Here is a 20,646-nt window from a genome sequence, read left to right on the forward strand (position 1 = left end):
CAAATATGAGTCAACAGGTGTGTGTCTCACTCCACTCAAAATTCTTTAGACCCTGGGTGTGTGCGATATTGAATTCCACAAAGCTGAGCAAGAAGGAAAGAAAATGGCTTAAAGGAAAATCACAAATAAGAACCTACAAAGTCGACATACAACTCGATATCAAGAAACCAACCCAATCAAAAAATCAGAAGACCTAAATAGACATTTCTCCAAAGAAGACATACAGATGGCAACAGGCACGAAAAGATGCTCAACATCACTCATTATTAGAGAAATGCAAATCAAAACTACAATGAGGTATCGCCTCACACCAGTCAGGATGGGCATCAGAAAATCTACAAACAACAAATGCTGGAGAGGGTGTGGAGGAAAGGAAACCCTCTTGCACTGCTGGTGGGAATGTAAATTGGTGCAGCCACTATGGAGAACAATATGGAGGTTCCTTAAAAAACTAAAAATAGAGCTACAGTATGATCCAGCAATCCCACCACTCCTGGGCATATATCCGGAAAAGACAAAAACTCTAATCTGAAAAGATACATACACCCCAATGTTCATAGCAGCACTATTTACAATAGCTAAGACATGGAAACAACCCAAACGTCCATCAGCAGATGAATGGATAAAAAAGATGTGGTATATATACACATATACTATATATATATATCCTATATATAATTATATATATATCCTATATATAGGATATATATCCTATCCTATATATATATTTATATAATGTAAATATTATATATACTATACTATATATAATATATATAGTATAAGGTATATATATATCCTATATATAATAATAGGATATTAGCCATAAAAAAGTATGAAATTTCCTTTCATGCAACATGGATGGACCTAGAGATTATCACACTAAGTGAAGTAAGTCAGACAGAAAAAGACAAATATCATGTGATATCATTTATATGTGGAATCTAAAAAATAATCTAAAACCTTATTTACACAACAGAAACAGATTCACAGACAGAGAAAACAAACTTAGGGTTACCAAGGGGGAAAGGAGGGGAGGAGGGATAAATTAGGAGTATGGGATATACACCATTATATATGAAAGAGACAAAAAACAAGGAACAAAAAACTGTAAAGCACAGGGAACTATATTCAATATCTTGTAATAACTTATAGTGGAAGAGAATCTGAAAAAGAATATATATATACTTATACATCTATATATATCTGAATCACTTCACTGTACACCTGAAATGAACACAATATTGTAAATCAACTACAGTTGAATTGAAAAAAAAATTCTACAATGTTGGAAAAATACTCCAACCTGTATAGAGCCTGAATAGATTGGGGAGAAACATCATATATGGGGTTCTAGAGACTCTCTACATAGTGGTAAGAACAGTTGTTTTAAACACAGACAGCCTGGGTTCAAATCTCTGCTTCACCACTTTTTACTTGGGTATTCTTGGGTGTCATTTTATCTTTCTGTGCTTCAGCTTCCTGTCTATAAAGTTGGGATAATATTACCACCTCACAGGATTATTGTGAGAATTAAATCAGTTAATACATGTAAAGAAGTTGAAACAGTGTTTGGGGCATTAATAAGCACTCAATAAATAGTAACAAAAACTAGAAAATGGTGAGGGACAACTTAATACATATTCAAAGGTCTCGATATAGATCTTTTCCATCTTCATGGTATACAAAGTAGGAGAAAGTCCATTTAAACTACGAAATTGAGAGTAGATTAAAAAAATTGCTCATCAAGAAATGCACATAACTACTATGAGTAAATATTCTCTTATGGGCTATATAGAACGGAGCAGTTTCTCTTCTTGAGTTTAGCCTAAGAATGGTGCTCTCTAAAAGTGGGAAGAAAGGGATTTCCCTGGTGGTCCAGTGGTTAGGACTTTGCCTTCCAAAGCAGGAGGTGCGGTTTCGATCCCTGGCTGGGGAGCTAGGATCCCACATGCCTTGTGGCCAAAAAACCAGGACATAAAACAGAAGCAAGGGACTTCCCTGGTGGTGCAGTGGTTAAGAATCTGCCTGCCAATGCAGGGGATGTGGGTTTGAGCCCTCACCTGGGAAGATCCTACGTGCCATGGAGCAACTAAGCCCATGCGCCACAACTACCGAGCCTGCGCTCTAGAGCCCGCGTGCCACAACTACTGAAGCCCACGCACCTAGAGCCTGTGCTCCGCAACAAGAGAAGCCACAGCAATGAGAAGCCCACGCACCACAACAAAGAGTAGCCCCCGCTCGCCGCAACTAGAGAAAACCTGCTCGCAGCAATGAAGACCCAACGCAGCCAAAAAAAAAAAAAAGACACAAGGGGAAGTTGCTGAGGCATAGCAAGCCAGAAGTAGAGAGGCAGAGGAAATGGCTGTGAGGTCTCCGTCCAGAGCAGTCCTCACAGTCCCCATACTTTCCTGTCTTGGAGTCTCAGATGTATATTCTTACAATACCCACCTCACCCTTCCTTTCCTCTTTTGCTGATTAGACAGGGTTTTTATTTACAATCAAATAATTCCTGACTAAATATGTGAGTCTCTACTTCAAACTGCTAAAAGTCAACAGAAAGACATTCAGAGATAAGAATTTAGTTTATCACTGTGTGCTTAGTATTTGGGGAGAGAAGATAGATGAGCTAAATAGATTGAGGAGGTATTTTTAGTAGTACAGCGCTTTGAAGAGTCCTCTATGAGGTATTTTCTCTATAGCATTACATTCGATTACCAAACCTTGTCATTTCTACGTCTCGAATATTTTTCTTATCCATCTTCTCTCCACATCCATAGCCATCTCTTATCTGGACTATAATTACCCTCTTAGGCAACATGAAAAGATGTAAGGAAACTTCCTAGCTCTTTTAAGAAAACTCAAATTCCTAATCTTACTGTGGAAAGACCTTAAGGCCTCCCAGTTTTCTTTCTTAACATTCACCTTCCCCTTGGGGACCTCTCACTAATGATCCTTGCTTCCACCAGAAAAGGGCCAGGTTTCCCTTCTGAGACTGGTCCCCTCTTTCCTGAAATTATTCATAGCCCTACTGAATCCAGGTTGAAATAGTTTATATAAAAAAGATTTAGAAAAAAAGGCTCAGTAATAACAGAAAAAAAGCAAAACACTGAGAAAGATGCAACTTACCTATTTTTGCTAACCACACAGGGCTTGCAATTTTTATTTAACAAATACTTGAGCACTTTATGTGACTACCACTGTACGTAGATTGATCACGCTCTCCTGCTCTCAAGAGGCATATGGTGATCCAGCAATCCCACTCCTGGGCATATACTCAGACAAAACTCAAATTCGAAAAGACACATGCAACCCTACGTTCACAGTAGCACTATTTACAGTGGAATATTACTCAGCCATAAAAAAGAACGAAATAATGTCATTTGTAGCAACATGGATGGACCTAGGATTATCATACTAAGTGAAGTAAGTCAGAAATACAAATATCATATGATATCACTTACATGTGGAATCTAAAATGTGACACAAATGAACCTATCTATGAAACAGAAACATACAAAGAGAACAGATTTGTGGTTGCCAAGGTGGGGGGGGAGGGGAGGGATGGAGTGGGAGTTTGGGATTAGCAGATGCAAACTATTTTATGTAGGATGGATAAACAACAAGGCCTTACTGTACAGCACAGGGAACTATATTTAATAGCTTGTAATAAACCAAAATGGAAAATAACATGAAAAAGAATATATATATGTATAACTGAATCACTTTGCTGTACAGCAGAAATTAACACAACACTGTAAATCAACTATACTAATAAAATTTTTTAAAAAAAGAGGCATATGGTTGTGTGCTTAGTGCTGTGACAGGGGTAATACAGGATGAACAAGTGTGTAAAGAAGAGGCACCTGCACCAGTATTTCAGGGTAGGGAATTAGGTTAGGTTCAGTAAAGTTCTGTCTGAAAAAAAATAAAGCATTCAGAACAAATAAGAATTAGCAGAGTGTGAGGCTGGGAAAAAGGAGAAGGCAAGATATGAAAAATATTCCAGAGGAGTCCAAGAGTGTGCAAAAGACAAGATTTTAATTTGTAAATTGCAAGAGGTTTCTCCCTGTTCATACTCAGGTGATGGGCTATATTTCCCCTACCATCCAGAAGAACCTGCAAGCCCACCAGGACTTCTCTGAATCCAGGCCAAAGATAGGTTTAAGGCAGGACTTTCCTCTTTTTCCAAGTCAATGGCCATCAGTGGAAGACTTAGTTTGGTTTCCCAGACCCAGGACTCGCACCTTCATCCCAGGTGGCTAACGCCAGTAGAATCTTCATACCATAAGATTTGACTCTGTGGCCTTGAAAAGGACAATGTAGAAGAATAGTCCACTGTTTTTTTTTTGCAATCAATGAGAAATGCGTCCTCATATTGACAACACAAAGTCTGCTTTCAGAAGACCTAAGGTCACGGGCAAATCGGGCTTTATATCTTTAGTGTAGGTATTAACCATGCGAACCCTTTCTAAGTTTCACTTCTCTTCGTAGAATGAAAATCAGGTTTATTTCCTATCATTGAGGACTGGAGGTTTAGAAAACCTCCTTAAGAGTAATAGAAGTAAGTCATTAAGAGAAGGGAAGCAGATTAAGTTTTTTAGAAATTTGTAAGGTCAGTTTTGCACTGTGGTTTTCCCTGGGCCAGTGTTGTCACCCAAAGTCACAATGTGCCTAATTTCTAGAGGCCCAAGTTCCTATTTTCAAGCCGATGATTTATTAAATTTTCCCCTCCAAACGGATTATGGTAACATGAACAAAACAAAATGTTTTAGGCATCAATGATATAAAATACAGATGTCCATGAGCATGCACTTTCAATGGGGGCAAAAAAATCTTATTCTTCAGGTATATAAAGCATAAAAATATGCAGTCCATAAACAGATATACAGTATATATGCAGTATTAAAATTTCATGGGGGTAGATGATTAGAAAACAAAAATATAAAAAGGTTCTTTAGAGAGGTGAGAATGAAAAATTTGAGAAACATGGTGTGGATTCTTTTGCCAAGTGGGGAATACCTAAACTAATTCCATTTTAGTGATAATTCAAAATCCCTGGATGAAACAGAAAATCACAGTGATTATATTTCCTACCAGTGTACTTGTGAATGGCTGCAATTCTTTGTTTGGCCTTTGTTTCTCCTAGCAGAAGTCACTAAAATTGTTCAAGTGTAAAGAAAACTCTAGGAATAATTTCTTTTAAAGGTATATGAATCATTAAGCTTATGACACACAAGAGTACAAACCAAGAAAGTAAATTTATTTAAATTACTAAAATAGCTTTTAAAGTCATTTACAGATCAGCTGCTACAATTATTTTTCCTGATATAAGTAATATTAATTACTTTAAAATTATTTTGGTCAATGAAACATTTAAAAAAACATGTTTCTCCATATAATATATATAGGTATAAAATAAGTCTTTTCAAAAACTCTTGTTTTAGAATCCTCTATAAATCAGAATATTTGACTTCTGACAGTCAGGAACAAATTACAATAAGGGGTATAAATTTATGAATACTGGTAGTCCTATTGGGAAGAAACGAGACTGTACTCTACCACCAGTCATGGGATCCTTAAAAGGTAAATGATGAAGCCATTGACAGGCTCTAGTATTCTAAAAACAATATTTTCATTTAAAGGTTTGTAGACAATAAAAAAATAAAGTGGATCCAGAATTTTAAGCTTCTAAGAAAACCAAAGCAGTTGACGGATGAGAAAGCTGTTAGTGATGCTAAGTTAAAACAGTAGTGTACAGTAGTACATTCTAACATTCTTCATATATGGTAAACTTCACTTTCTTTTTCGCTTGAGGCACTCTTAGTAGAATTTATCACGTGCATTGTAAATCTTTATTCTTGTTACAAAAGTGTCATTAAAGGACTCAGAATGCAACAAGTAGACATGCAGAAAATCAAATCCTTCTTCAACAGCCCAGGAGAGCTGGTTAACAAATGGTTTACCAACTCCTGAAATTGTATTTCTTAACAAAACTTTCAGGATATGACCAAAATAAATGGCTCTGAACTTACCCATTCTTAAGAGCCAAGTGAACAAATATACTAATAGTACCTCATCATATACATGCCTCAAAATCTCGGGGAGGAATAAAAATTTCTGAAAGGAAAAAAAAGGACATGTGAAAAACAAGTCCCAACAGAATTCACTGAGAATGCAGTTCATATAACTATGTTTGACTAACCCTAAGCCTCAGTGGCTTTCTTTTTGGCCATGTGGGATGGCTTGCAGGATCTTAGTTCCCTGACCAGGGATCAAACCTGGGCCCTCGGCACTGAAAGTGTGGAGTCCTAACCACTGGACCGCCAGGGAATTCCCTCAGTGGCTTATTTTAACATTTCACCTTGAAGACGTTTTCCCCCCTTTCTCTCCCCATTCCACAACTTTTCCCATGTCTCCTTCTCCTTGCCCTCCAAAATCAAAGGAAAAAAACAAAAACCAAAAATCCCAAACACACACTCGGATGGCCTTTCATTATTTTTGTTCCTATAAGCAGAAGCTGACTACGGAATTCACATCTAAACGATGTAGAAGAGGACAAAAGGGAAAACCCACAGTTATGTTCAGGGAGCTGTCTTACTAATAACTCGACAAACTGTGAAAAAAATCTAAGTTAAAAAATTGGGTGGATTCATAGGAAGGAGCCTAATCCCTCCCACTGGTCATACCATAGCAATAATGATTCAACCCAGAATCTAAGCAGATCCTCTATGGGACTGCATATAATTTACAGTCCTCAGATATCATTAACACAGACCTCAATGGAAACAAGGACACGATTCTCTCAAAAAACAGATAATTAGGTTGAATAAACGATTTACATATTCCACGTTTACCTAAGAACTTAACCTCCTTTAAAAAGAAACCAGTTCTTTCAAAAAGAGCTCTGGATCCTGTCTATGGTTAGAAAGTTTGAAAAATTCTCAGAACTTGAGACATGATTTTCTCTTCTGTCTCCTCTTATAAGCAGATGCCCCTTTTCAGGTCATTTTCAGGTTGTACTGGCAGGACTAAGTGAGAAATACGGCTCCAGAGCCCACTCAATTTGTCTGGGTCCATATGTTTGTAGGAGTTGGGTGTATCAGAGTTGGTGAACTTGACTTTGAGGAAATCCCTCACTTTTTCTTCAATTTCCTTTAGGCCTAGACTGGTTCCAAGTGTCTCCTCCTCTAACAAGACAGTTAGGACTAAGGCTACATCTTTGAAGGCTGCATTTTCATGATCACAATACTTATAGAAGATCAAAGTAGAGCCTGCAGGCAGTGACTCAAAGCGGTGGACCACAGCTGCATTCTGGCCATTTCGGAATCCGTTGCTCAGTTCCTCATCTACCTCTCGTTTGACAACATCACTGTCTTGAGTTGCTTTGCCCGTCCCATCAATCCGGATTGCAGGAACACTTTGGAAGGAAGAATAGGCATCGGCAATTTGTTCACTCAGACACTTGAGTGCTTCTTCAGCATCTCGGGCAGCAGTGAGCAGCAAGATAGCAGGCTGAGGCCGAGGGTGGGAGCTATTAAGATGTTTTTCCAGGAATGTTAGGCTCCTTTTCCACAGCTTCTCATCTTGACCTTGGTACTTATTCATAAGTTGTTTCATCTGGTTCTGGAACTCTTGAACAGCAGTGGTTTCTGCTTCAGGAGTACGAGTGTACAAAAAACACCCAATGAGAAGAGCAGCTATCAGAACAAGGGGCCACCACCAGTTCACCTTGACAAAAGATGCACTTTGGGGTTGTCCAGTCACTTCTGCTCAGGAAAAAAAGAAATGATAGACACAAATATTATTTTCTTAGATTCAAGATCAAGTGACTTTTAAAGCCAATATTAATCTTTATAAACATTAGATAAGAGAGGAAGGAATTTAAAGAAGGGAGCTGATAATTTACTTTCTTAAAGAAATAATTTAGCACATGTGTTTTAAGTTACTTGTATGAGTATGCACATGTCTCTTCAATGTCAAAATGATAAAGAGACTTAGAGGAAAAAGTAGAATTTAAGTATATGTAATGGCGTGTGCAAGTCAGAAAGAATACAATTTATAAAGCAAAACTATTATTACTACTGCTAATATTTGGGAGGTAAACAATATTAAAAGACACTTTACAAAATAGTTTTAAATTTAGAAACTAACATGGATTATTATCCAAGGTGGAATGTTTATGTGTATAAAGGAATAAAGAAAAGGATGCATTATAAGTGAAATCTTCCATATAATAGCTAGCTGTCCCTTTAATTGCACTGATGCCTATCTTTTGCTGTATGCAAGTTAACACTGGTAAAACTTAGTTTGCAACTCATTCCTAATTATTACTGGCAATGATGATATGAATTTACATTTACCTAGTGCTTTTCAGTTTAAGCACTTTCTCATATACATCATTTAATAATTTAATATGACAGCAACAGTATTTTTACACTTTCTATTTATTGACTGCTTTAGACTAATAATTGTACCATGGACCCTCTAGAGCAACAGCTCTCAAAGTGTGACTGGTGGGGTATCTCAAGATCTCTTCAAGGGGGTCCTTGAGGTTAAAACTATTCTCCCGACACTAAGATCTTATTTGCCTTTTTCCACCATATTGACATCTGCACTGATGGTGTAAAAAGCCATGGTAGGAAAAATAACTGATGCTTTAGATGAATCACAGGGCAGTAGCACCAAACTAGGACTGTCTTTGTATTCTTCATCGCCATGTATTCCAGGTTATCGGTTTCACTTAAGGACATCCTTCATGAAGCATTTAAAAAAATTTATCTTATTAGAACTCAACCTTGAGTAGAAATCTTAACATTCTATGTGAAGAAATGGGACATATACATAAAGCACTTCTGCTACATAGAACAGTATATGGCTGTCTCAAAGAAAAGAACTTTGTGCAACTGAGTTGTGAGCTGAAATAGTGCTTTTTTCATAGAATTTTTACTTGAAAAGACAAGTGACAAACTGGTTAGTCAGACTTTCATATTTGGGACACTTTTTCTGGAAAACAAACAATGTGAGCCTGTTGTTTTCAAGAAAACAACTGACTGGGACTTCCCTGGTGGCTCAGCGGTTAAGAATCCGCCTGCCAATGCAGGGGACGCGGGTTCAATCCCTGGTCTGGGAAGATCCCACACGCCACAGAGCAACTAAGCCCGTGCGCCACAACTACTGAGACTGCGCTCTAGAGCCCGTGAGCCACAACTACTGAAGCCTGTGCACCCAGAGCCCGTTCTCTGCAACAAAGAGAAGCCACCGCAATGAGAAGCCTGTGCACTGCAATGAAGAGTAGCTCCCGCTCACCGCAACTAGAGAAAGCCTGTGCGCAGCAAAGAAGACCCAATGCAGCCAAAAATAAATTAATAAATAAATTAACCCCCCCAAAATCGCCAATATATTGTAACAGTTTGAATACAGAAGCAGAATGAAACTCCAGCTCCATTTTATTAAGCCAGGCATTAGAGATCAGAGAAAATACAAAGCAATCTACCACTCTCCTTACTAAATTATTTAAAAATAACTAATAGACATTAAAAAATTTTTTTTACAATTTTAATCTCTAGGTAAATATGGACAGGTATAACTCATATATATATTTTTAAGTCCCTTTTTTAAAAAGGTCTCTGGGGTTCTTATTAATTTTGCTAGTGGAAAGTGGTATTGAGACCAAAGAATCTGAGAATCACTGTTATTTTCTTAGTACTCTTTCAAGATAATAAAAAGGCTTAGAGAACTAAAGAAACTTGCCCCAAGGCTATACAGAAGGTAAGTGGTCCAAACCAATTCAAATTCAGGTCTGTGAACTCTAAAAAACTATGGTATTCCCATTATGTCATGCTATGTGCATCTTTCTTTTGACAACAAGGTTCACTTGGTTAACAGTATTAGTTGCTTTACTTGTTAACTTTCACTTTTGGTCTTATGGATAATAAAGTAAAGGGGAAAGCCAGATGTTTTTTCACAGAGTTTGTCCTTAAAGACTTTTACTGCTGGTAAAATATATACTTTTTCTTTTGAAGTACTTAAAATATAATTCTTCAAATAGCATGAAGTTCTTTGGTGTCAAAAAAAATTAAAAAATCATTATGTTCACCAATTTTAGAGACTCATTTATTGAAAGCTGAATAGACAAACTTACGTTGGCTGGAGGTTGATGGAGATTGGTTTCCAAGCTCTGATTTCTGAACACCGTCATCTAATGATAGAAGTAATAAAGACTATCAATTTATGTTTCATAATTTCAGTATTTCCAACAGAAAAAGAGAATACAAATTTCACCAAGAGAAAATAAGGCAGAGATCTGTCAGAAACAGAAGAAAAAGCAGAAGATTCAAGTGTCTATTAGATTGACAGCTGCTTGAGACACAAGATTGATTTCTTTCATAATTAATGTAATGGTCGAGTACAAAGCATACTCTTAACACATTAGTTTTGTGAGAAAGCCTTGAAGAACTTGACCCAAATTATTTAAGGGGAGTGGTGAAACTTCTGGGACAAAGTTAAGAGGACAAAGAAAATAAGCACAACTATAATAAAAGGAAACAAATAATACCATCTGAAAAACTGCCATATATCGAACGATTGCCTGGTGATGATGCTGTAAAGAGGGAAAGAAGGACAAAATATGATTATGGATTACTGAGCTCTCTGGATAAGGGGTTTTAAGGTAAAACTCAATCTTAATCTTCACTAATTTCTACCTCAAACTGATTCAAATACGTCCTCTGGTGCTTCTGACCATTTCAAATATCAGTAATATTTTAGAAATTACACTGAAAAACTTTTCACCATTTCTGGTAATAGACAAGTAATTGTTTTAGCTTTGTGGTTAAACAACAGATTTCAAAAATAATTTTCCCACAACTCCATCAAATCTCTATTTCCATCATACTTTAGAAAACAAATGAAAAGCTCTTTCCTTTTCCTCTCCGTCCTCCTTGGCATAGCCATCTAAGAGAGAGGAAATGGAACGACAGGGTTCAGGAAGCGAAGGGGCTGAGTTACTCATTTGTATGATCTACATTACCAATACTGTCATCTAGCACTTGCCTGGAGTTTTATAACTTTATGTGTATAAGTGATCTTCCTAGTATTTATCAACAGTTTTCATTTGAGAAACACTGGACTAAACTGGAGGAATAAAATTAGCATTGCTAATTTATTTATTTTATATATATTTTTACAGAAATAGCCTTATTTCTGGTCATATGACAAAAAACCTCAAATGAAACAAAATGACATCAACCTTAACTCTAAAGGCATATTGTTTTGCAATTACTAGGTTAGTCTAGGAAATAGCATCATTTAGAAGCTTCAAAGTTAGGTAACCAAAGTTAAAACTGTCTTACTAAAAAAAAAAAAAATTTCCATCAGATAATGTTTATCTTAAATACCTCGTTCCATGGTTGCAAAGATCAAATGATATAATATATGAAAATGCTGTGAAGTGCATGATGATATTAATAATGGAGAATAGCTAAATAACAGTTATTATGAAACATATGTAACATTCATATAACTCATAAGAACATAAAATTAAGAAAACAAAATTAACACAAACAAAATTAAGAAAAACCCCCATTTACAATAGCATCAAAAGAATAAAATATTTAGGAATGAGATTAACCAAGGAGGTAAAAGCATTACACACTGAAACCTCTAAAACACTGATGAAAGGAATTAAAGCAGACATAAGTAAATGGAAAGACATCCCATGGTCATGGAATGGAGAATTAATATTCTTAAAATGTCCATACTACCGAAAGCAATCTACAGGTTCAGTGCAATCTGTATCAAAATTCCAATGGCATTTTTTACAGAAACAGAAAACAATCCTAAAATTCATATGGAACCACGAAAGACCCCAAATTTGAAAGGCCAAAACAACTTTGAGTAAGAAGAACAAAACTGGAGGCATCACACTTTCTGATTTCAAAATATATCACAAAGCTAGAATAATCAAAACATTATGATACTGCCATAAATACAGACATATAGACCAATGGAAGAGAATAGAAAGTCAGAAATAAACCCATGAAGATATAGTCAACTGATCCTCAACAAGGGTGTCAAGACTACACAATAGCGAAAGGATAGTCTCTTCAGTAAATGGTACTGGGGAAACTGGATATCCACATACAAAGAATGAAATTGGACCCTTATACCATACACAAAAATCGACTCAAAATGGATTAAAGACTTAAATTAGGAATTGAAACAATAAAACTCCCAGAAGAAACATGGGGAAAAAGCTTCTTGAAGTTGGCCTTGACAATGATTTCTTGGATATAACAACAAAAGCACGGACAACAAAAGTAAAAATAGACCATGGGATTACATCAAACTTAAAAAGCACATGACTTATGTGATCAAAATCACAATGAGAAATCACCTCACATTATCAAAGGTATTGTGGCTGTTATCGAAAAAACAAAAGTGCAAGGTATGTGGAGAGGATGTGGAGGAAAGAGAATCCCTGTACACTGTTGGTGGGAATATAAATTGGTGCAGTCACTATGGAAAAGAATTATGGAGGTTCCCCAAAAGGTTAAAAATGGACTACCATATGATCCGGCAATCCCACTTTTGGATATATATGCAAAGGAACAGAAATTACGACCTTGGAGAGATATCTGCACACCCATGTTCATTGCAGTAATATTCACAATAGCCGAAACAGGGAAGCAAACTAAATGTCCATTGACAAATTAATGGATAAAGAAAATGTGATGTATTTATACATATACATGTATACACACACATACACACACAATGGAATTATTATTCAGCTTTAAAAAAGAAGGAAATCTTGCCACTCTGGACAACATGGAGAACATTATCCTAATGAAATAAGTCAGATACAGATATGCAAATGCTTCATAATATCATTTATGTGAGGAACCTAGTCAAATTCATAGAAACAGGTGGTTTCCACGGCCTGGGGAAGGGTGAAATCAGGAGATATCAGTCAAAGGGTACACAGTTTCAGTTAAATGAGATGAAAAAATCCTAGAAATCTACTGTAGAGCATAGTACCTATATTTATTGTCCTATATATTAAAAATTTGCTACGAGGGTAGATCTTAAGTGTTCTTATCACACACATAATAATAAATAAAGAGGGTGGGAGAAAACTTTTGGAGGTGATGTATCATGTTCACGGCATAGACTATGGTGATGGTTTCACAGGTATACACTTATCTCTAAACTCATCAAGTTGTATACAGTAAATACGTAAGTTGTATACATTAAATGCATGTCAATCACAGATGAATTGATAAAGAAGATGTGGTATATATATAATCAATGGAATATTAACCATAAAAGAGGATGAAATAATGCCATTTGCAGCAACACAGATGGACCTAGAGATTATCATACTAAGCGAAGTAAGTCAGAGAAAGACAAATACCATATGACATCACTCATATGTGGATTCTAAAATATGACATAAACGAACATATCTATGAAACAGAAACAGACTCACAGACACAGAGAACACACTTGTGGTTGCCAAGAAGGTGGGGGTAGGGGAGGAATGGACTGGGAGTTTGGGATTAGCAGATGCAAACTATTATATATAGGATGGATAAACAACAAGGTCCTATTGTATAGCACAGGGAACTATATTCAATATGCTGTGACAACCCATAATGGAAAAGAATATGAAAAGTAATATATATATGAATAACTGAATCGCTTTGCCATACAGCAGAAATTAACACAACATTGTAAATCAACTATACTTTAACAAAATATTTTAAAAACCAAAATGAATGTATGTCAATCATACTTCAATAGTTTAACCTACAGTTAAAGAGTATGCGAAACAATTTAGAAAATAAATCCATCAAGATAATGTTTATCTTGAATACTTTAATCCATGGTTGCAAAGATCAAATGAGACAATACATAAAAATGTTAAGTGCTCTTCTATGACGATTTTAATGATATAGAATAGGTAAGTAACAGTTATTATATACCATATGAAACATTTATATAATTTGAAGAACTCAAACTTAGTAGGGTATATATACTGCTGAGGCAACACACTGTCTAAAAGGTAAGCTTTATGCTCATTAAAAATATTTTTAGAGACAGTAATAAAAATTCCGTTAAAAAAGATCTTTTTAAAAAGATAAAGCTCAGAGTTTTTCTAGTATGAAGAGTATGGTAACAATCAATCACTCTATGAAGTCAAAAGCAGAGGGCATGAATCTTTCATAGCTATTACTACTGATTATTACACAATATATTGTTAACAATAAATAAGCATTAACTATTTATGTGGTACATTTAGACTTAAAAAATTGTGTTCACATATATAATAAGCTCATTAGGATAACCTAGTTATAGGCACTATTGTCCCAACTTTAAAGTTAAGGAAATTGAGGTTCACAAAGTTTAAGAGACTTTACCAAGATGACTCAATTAGTCAGTAGAAGATCTGGGACTGGAACCCAATAGCTCTAACTCCAAACTCTCCTCTTTTCTCTACACCACTTTTAGAGACAGGTTCCAAAGCATGTATATTAATGAAGCACAGACTCAGAGGCCTCACTGTTTTATCATCTGGGACACAGCAAAAGTATAGACAGTGGTTCTATCTTTCTCCAAAGATCTGGATACAGGCAGAAACCTGAACTGGGACCTGTCTACCCAGAGAACTGGTACTAACATAGGGTGATAATGATCTGAAATCCAGGTTCTTGAACACCTGAATCTAAAAATGATTTTTTTTTTCTCACTGAAGCAGGCAGAAGTGTATAGTTAAGACAATAAGATATGAAACTTGGAATGCCAAGGAAAAGTTTTTTTCAAATGATGTTAGATTGAAGAGAAATCTATAAGGCTGTTTGGAAATCACTGCAATCTTCTACTCTGACTGAAAATTCTTTCTTTCTGCAATCGTCTACTCTGATTGAAAATTCTTTCTTCTTATCTTAAAGTCCTTCTGTGGTCAAAAATCTAAAAAATTTTGTTACCTGCACCCGAATGTGCAAATTTCTGCTATATAGTTTCTCTTTAACTCTGGAAGTTCTGTATATATGGTAGATGGCTATCAAGCAGTATACAACTATTTAAGCCATAACAAATATACAAACTTAAGACAAAATAGGAATACGGAGAAAATACTATAAATGAGCTATCAATTTAGCAACCATAAAGATCTATTTCTACATTCCAGCTAGACCTTCAATATAATTATTTTCCCTTCTGCATTGCATTTGTACAGTGCCTTAACAGAGGACAATGCAAACATTTTTTGACAACAATATGTACTACACTTCACTTTTCTGGAAGTAATTTATCTGCTATTAGTTACCCAGAATATATAGTTAAGAACTAATAACATCATAAAACTCTGAGCTTTTCATAGTATATACACTTAAACTCGTGCAGTTTTGCTTCCAAGAGTAATTCTTAGATCTTCAGAATGTTTTAATTTTTGATATTGGTTATAACCATAATCTTAAAAAGCTGAATTAATATTTGGTTTCCTAACTATAATAGGTCAAGAAGAACAAATTTTAAGAGGAAATGGTCTTCTAATAGCAAGTATATACAGCAATAAGAAATGACAGCCAGGGAATTCCCTGGCGGTCCAGTGGTTAGGACTCTGCGCTCTCACTGCTGAGGGTCCTGGTTCGATCCCTGGTTGGGGAACTAAGATCCCACAAGCTGCGAAGCATGGCCAAAAAAAAGTAACAGCCAACAATAAGGCGAGGGCAAAAAGTTATTTCAGTTTTAGACAGCTGAAGAACTCACTTACGTGTACGGTAATACTTCACTGCTGGGGAAAAAATGAATTGCAACCATTACTACTTTACTGATAGAAAAACAAAGCCACAGAGGTTATCTTGTCCAATTACAGTTAGTTATTTCGTGAGCAAGAGCTATATGATGGGGATTTTTATATTATCTAAATAAAAGTAAGGGACACCTGATGACCTCAAGACCTACTGTGGCTACAGGAATAAGGAAGGGATAGAGGTTAAAGATCACTTAAGGCATGGCATGGATTTTTTTATACAGTCAAGGTTTAATGTGGACACACTGCTATAGAAATTATGATAGACACTGAATTCAAAGTATGTTTTATCGCACCTATTTATTTCTTAAATATTTCTTAAATTCTATGACATTTAATCCATCCTAAACCCAAACATGAAAATACAATTTGAGGATTTCAGCATTTATAACTTAAAATAATGGGTATGCAAAGCTGCTGTAAGTGGTTATTTATACAACGGTAAACAACTGTTAAAAATAAAAACAGGTACTATCAAAAGATTAGAATTTCATTTTCATGTGCAGATTGTACTGCTGCTAGACAGAACTGACAATTTGTCAAGTACAGACCTATCATCCACTGGTTTTCTCACACCATGATTCTACACTCTACACCCAGTCCATCTCCTGCCAGTCCAAGTAGATGGAAATAACTAAACTAGCAATCATAAATGTCCTTTATTAATGAGATCACAAGCAACCCAAATGCTTATCTGATGAACTAAACAGTTTTATATGTTAAATAGTCAAAAAAACAGCAAATAAACTTAAAATTACTTCAATAACAGGTAGTAATTTAAAAATTTCTTCAATAACAGGTAGAGATTTATCAACTTACTTTGCATCCTAGTCCTTATTTTTGTGGTTTGTTCAACCCATTCCTGAGGATTTTTTTGATATCCCGAGCCTGAGACAAATATATATATCAAGATATCATTTCACATACTTTGAAAATGTATACTATACCTCAGTGTTATAAGGTAAATTTATCAGAAAGGCAAAACAAATTTGGCGAGGAAAACAACCAAAGCAATAGGTTCAAAAGTAAAAGATAATGTCAAAGGATCACATCAGTGAGGATGAGTTACTTCCCACAGCAAAAAAGGCAGCAAATAAATACATAATCCCCTAATAGACAAAACTACGTACAAGTCCTTTGCTATGGTCTATGACTGCATTTATTAACACTTGAACTTCATTAACACTTTGGTATTAATTAAGAAGAAAAAGGTTAACCATTTACTTTTGTAAATAAATTATTTTCAGTAAAGTAGTCCTAAACACATTTCTACATCACAGAGTACCAATATTACATATAGTATCAATTTGTGGTGGATTAAAAGGCAAAGAGGGTAAAATGACTTTGAATTCTATTCAAATTTTTGTTGGCTAGCAAGACTGGGTTGATTGATAAAAGAACAGACAACCAACCACTTACTTAGCGCTAATGGTTGCTTATCATAAGCTGTGAAGTCTCGACCTGAAACAGAAAACAGAGATAAGGTCATAGAAAATAAAGAACGGAAATAAAAACAATGAAGATGTTGCATAAACATTTTACTTGTTTACTACTGACACCAAAAACAAAAAAAATCAAACCTTTCTTTCATCAGTCCCAAACATATACAATATATATGTATTTTCCCTTTTCTAAACTTCAAAATGTTCAGGAATTGGATAATAAGAAGCCAGCTTTAAGAGCAACGCCATCAAAATAAAAGCTAAATGTACTGAATGCTTACCAGGTACCAAGTATAATTTTATCAACTCTCACACTTTATGTGGTAGATACTATTATTCATATTTTACAAATAAGTAAACTGAAATTGATAATTTTCCCCAAGATTACATAAGTAAAAGGTAGTAGGACTGAGATATAAACCCAGGCAGTTCATATATAACGGTATATACTATATAAGCAAATTTGTGAACACTGCAAAGTAGTTATGCAGTGCAAGATGCTACTTCATGTTTTGGGATGGTATTTAAGGACAGCTACAAAATGATACAATGGGATAATTAGAAAATGTTATTACAAACAATTATAACATGGTAAATTTGCAAATCTGTCCTGAAGAAACAAGTTACTTCTAGCTACTGATACAAGTACCAATATAAATTTATGTCCAACTTATTTTCTGACTAAAAATGCAGTATGTGCTGGCTGTAACATTCTAGAAATGCATAACCTAAAAATTCATTAATATCTATTAAGTGCCTATTACGTGCAAAACATTGTAGGAAAACCGTGGTGAATAAGACAGATAGATGTATATTCCAGATTTGTTTTCAGTCTACACTAACAAAGAACTTTTTAAAAAACTAGACACACTTTTTTGTATTGTCTTTCATTGACTATGTGAAGTAATTTTTTAAAAACACCTTTGCTTTAGGGCTGCATCTTAGAATCAGTGATACGACACAGTTTAACTGGATGGTTTTCTTTCTCAGTAATACATAAAAGCAATGGCATTTTCGATTCAAGGAAATATATACCTAATTGTATACAAACAACTCATTTTCCATAACTGAAAAGTATACCATTGCGTAAGTATAGCATAATTAATATAGGGACACACATTTCAGAGCTTCCAAAGATCAAAGATTTAGAATAGCAAAGGGCAAACATATAAGATAATCCAGAGAGTAATTTTCCATAAATGACTGATTTTTGTTTCACCTGCTTTTGTTTTGTCTCAGTTTTAATTCCAAACCCAGAACCTACTAAAAACTAAAAAAAAATATATATATACACGTATATAAAGTGGAATTCTATGAACACGGTGATTAAAAAACAGATTTCCAAAGACTTTTTCTTTAAAAATAGTCTCATATTTTTAAAATGGTATTGTGGAAGGAAAAAAATTTCTTGAAGATTTTACATTCCAGGATATTTTTGGTTGACTAATAATTAATTTGAATTCTGGGACTTGATTTAAAAATGGAAAAAGAAAACACAGTGTAGTTTCTGCTTAACCTAAGAGATACATGTCCACTGTAGATAATCTGCAAAACATAGGAAAAAAGTAAACGAAAAATGTCAACAACAATTCTACCATCCTGAAAAAACACTGTTAGCATTTTAGCATATTACTTCCCATTCTTTTCATGTGTGTTACATTTTCTCAATATTTTATTATGAAAATTTTCAAAGTTGTAAGCCGGGCTGTAAGACTTATATACACACCAACTAACTTACCATTAACTTTTTACTTTACCTGATTTACCACTTATTTATTCATCCTTCCAAACTTTCGCAACACAGTTTAAATCATACCATATAAGTAGGTTCAAACAACTACATTAGTTAATTAAACTAAAACAATCAACAAATTTATATTGCAAACGAGTACATTCAACAAATCAAAGAAGGCAGTAGTTTTTTGGTTTTTTTAAATTCAAAATCAAGGTTGGGTACAGAGGTGATTAACTCAAGAAGCAAATTCAAGATGCAAGATGAGGGTTTTTTTTAGCATTCACTATACCTCTTTTTCAACATTTTACATTAAACTGCAAAAGAAGATCTTCAAAAATAAGAATAGCATTTGACCACACCCACAGGTAGACTTTTAAGAGTAAAAATCATGGTTTTACTTACTTTGTGATGACTGCCAAAATGATTCTGGATATTGACTTGATGATCTGGTGGTTTGGTCTAAAAACAAAAAAGAAATATAGTATACTATAAAGCATATTTAACTTTCTAAGTGCACATTTAACCAGAGAATGATGAGTAATCAAAAGAGCAAAAATATTCAGATAAACCCCAGGGAATTCAACACTTGAATGTATAATTTATTTTAAAAAATAGTTTCTAAAGGGTCAAGTTATGTCTAAAAAATTAATTATCTGTCTTTTCTTTTTAAAGAGAAAAAAAGATATAGAGCATGGCATGAGGTAAAGAAGATAATGAAACCTTTGAGCTGGGGAAAATCTTGAAAGTTTACAATAATGGATCTTCTGGAAATCATTACTATCCATTTTGTCTTAAATTTTTCTTGCAAGTGGTCGATATGTTATGTATTTTAGCCTTCCCTTCTTAAAAATCTTAATTTTTTTTCATTTAAAAGTGGAATTTATAACAAAGTATGTCTAAAAGCAGTCAGACTGCTATCTTGGAGGCAAAAGCATTTGACACAACCAGGTGGTGGTTAAGTATTTTTGTTGGTGTACTCCTCTAACTAAAAAAATTTTGAGCATCTATCTCCAAAATATATTTTTAATATTATATACAAGCATTACTAAAATAATATATTAACTAATGTGTTGTATATATTATAAAACAAACTAAAATAGACATTTTAAATGGATGAAATAAAAGATGTATATACACTAAATTCTAATATTTTCCTCCTGCACTCTAGTGGACCTTCTAGTACCTCTTCGGTAATAACTGGCCAAGAAGACAATCTAGAAAGATCAGTATTCTTCTGAATATGCCTCACATCTTTGTTCTTTAGCTAGAGTTTTCTTCTGTATGGGGTATGCATGCTTCAATAAGAATTTATTAGAATTCAAAGGGATCACAGAGCCTGGGGTTTATGTAGCATGAAAGAGCCACACTGGTAGCAATGGCATCAAGCTACTGGCTATATGATTCATGACTTAATTAGTCTCTAATTTTTAGAGCTGTATGTATGCATATATGAAAACTAACAACAGCACTCAATTTGAATGTTTACTATGTGCTAGGTACTCTCTAAGTAATTAAACCTCACAACAACCCAGATGAGGGAACTGAGGAACAGAGAAGTTAAGCAATTGCCTGAGGACACAAACCTAGTAGTGGAAGAGTGAAACCCAGTGAAACTCCAGAGCCCAAGATCTTAACCACCAGGCTACAGTGTTGCA

At 34.8% G+C, this 20,646-nt stretch overlaps 1 protein-coding gene across 12 annotated transcripts in view; it reads right to left on the reverse strand.

The window, feature by feature from the left end:
• Positions 1-5,239: 5,239 nt before the first annotated feature.
• TOR1AIP1 (torsin 1A interacting protein 1) overlaps positions 5,240-20,646 on the reverse strand; it is a 51,779-nt gene continuing 36,372 nt past the window's right edge. For 8 of the 12 annotated variants that reach the window (XM_022556630.3, XM_022556628.3, XM_089910580.1 and 5 more), the window contains 7 exons: positions 19,394-19,450; positions 17,234-17,275; positions 16,634-16,702; positions 15,776-15,796; positions 10,556-10,600; positions 10,142-10,198; positions 5,240-7,766 (listed from right to left, as the gene is read on the reverse strand). In XM_022556630.3, coding sequence (XP_022412338.1) covers positions 6,979-7,766; positions 10,142-10,198; positions 10,556-10,600; positions 15,776-15,796; positions 16,634-16,702; positions 17,234-17,275; positions 19,394-19,450 — 1,079 coding nt within the window. In that variant the 3' untranslated portion in view covers positions 5,240-6,978. The remainder of the gene's footprint in view (positions 7,767-10,141; positions 10,199-10,555; positions 10,601-15,775; positions 15,797-16,633; positions 16,703-17,233; positions 17,276-19,393; positions 19,451-20,646) is intronic. The other 4 variants (XM_022556625.3, XM_089910557.1, XM_022556629.3 and 1 more) reach the window with 2 other exon arrangements.

The sequence above is a fragment of the Delphinapterus leucas genome, chromosome 1, assembly GCF_059928025.1.
Source record: "Delphinapterus leucas isolate spDelLeu-1000000601 "Yukka" chromosome 1, BTC_Dleu_Yukka2, whole genome shotgun sequence".
In the NCBI taxonomy this organism is placed as follows: domain Eukaryota; kingdom Metazoa; phylum Chordata; class Mammalia; order Artiodactyla; family Monodontidae; genus Delphinapterus; species Delphinapterus leucas.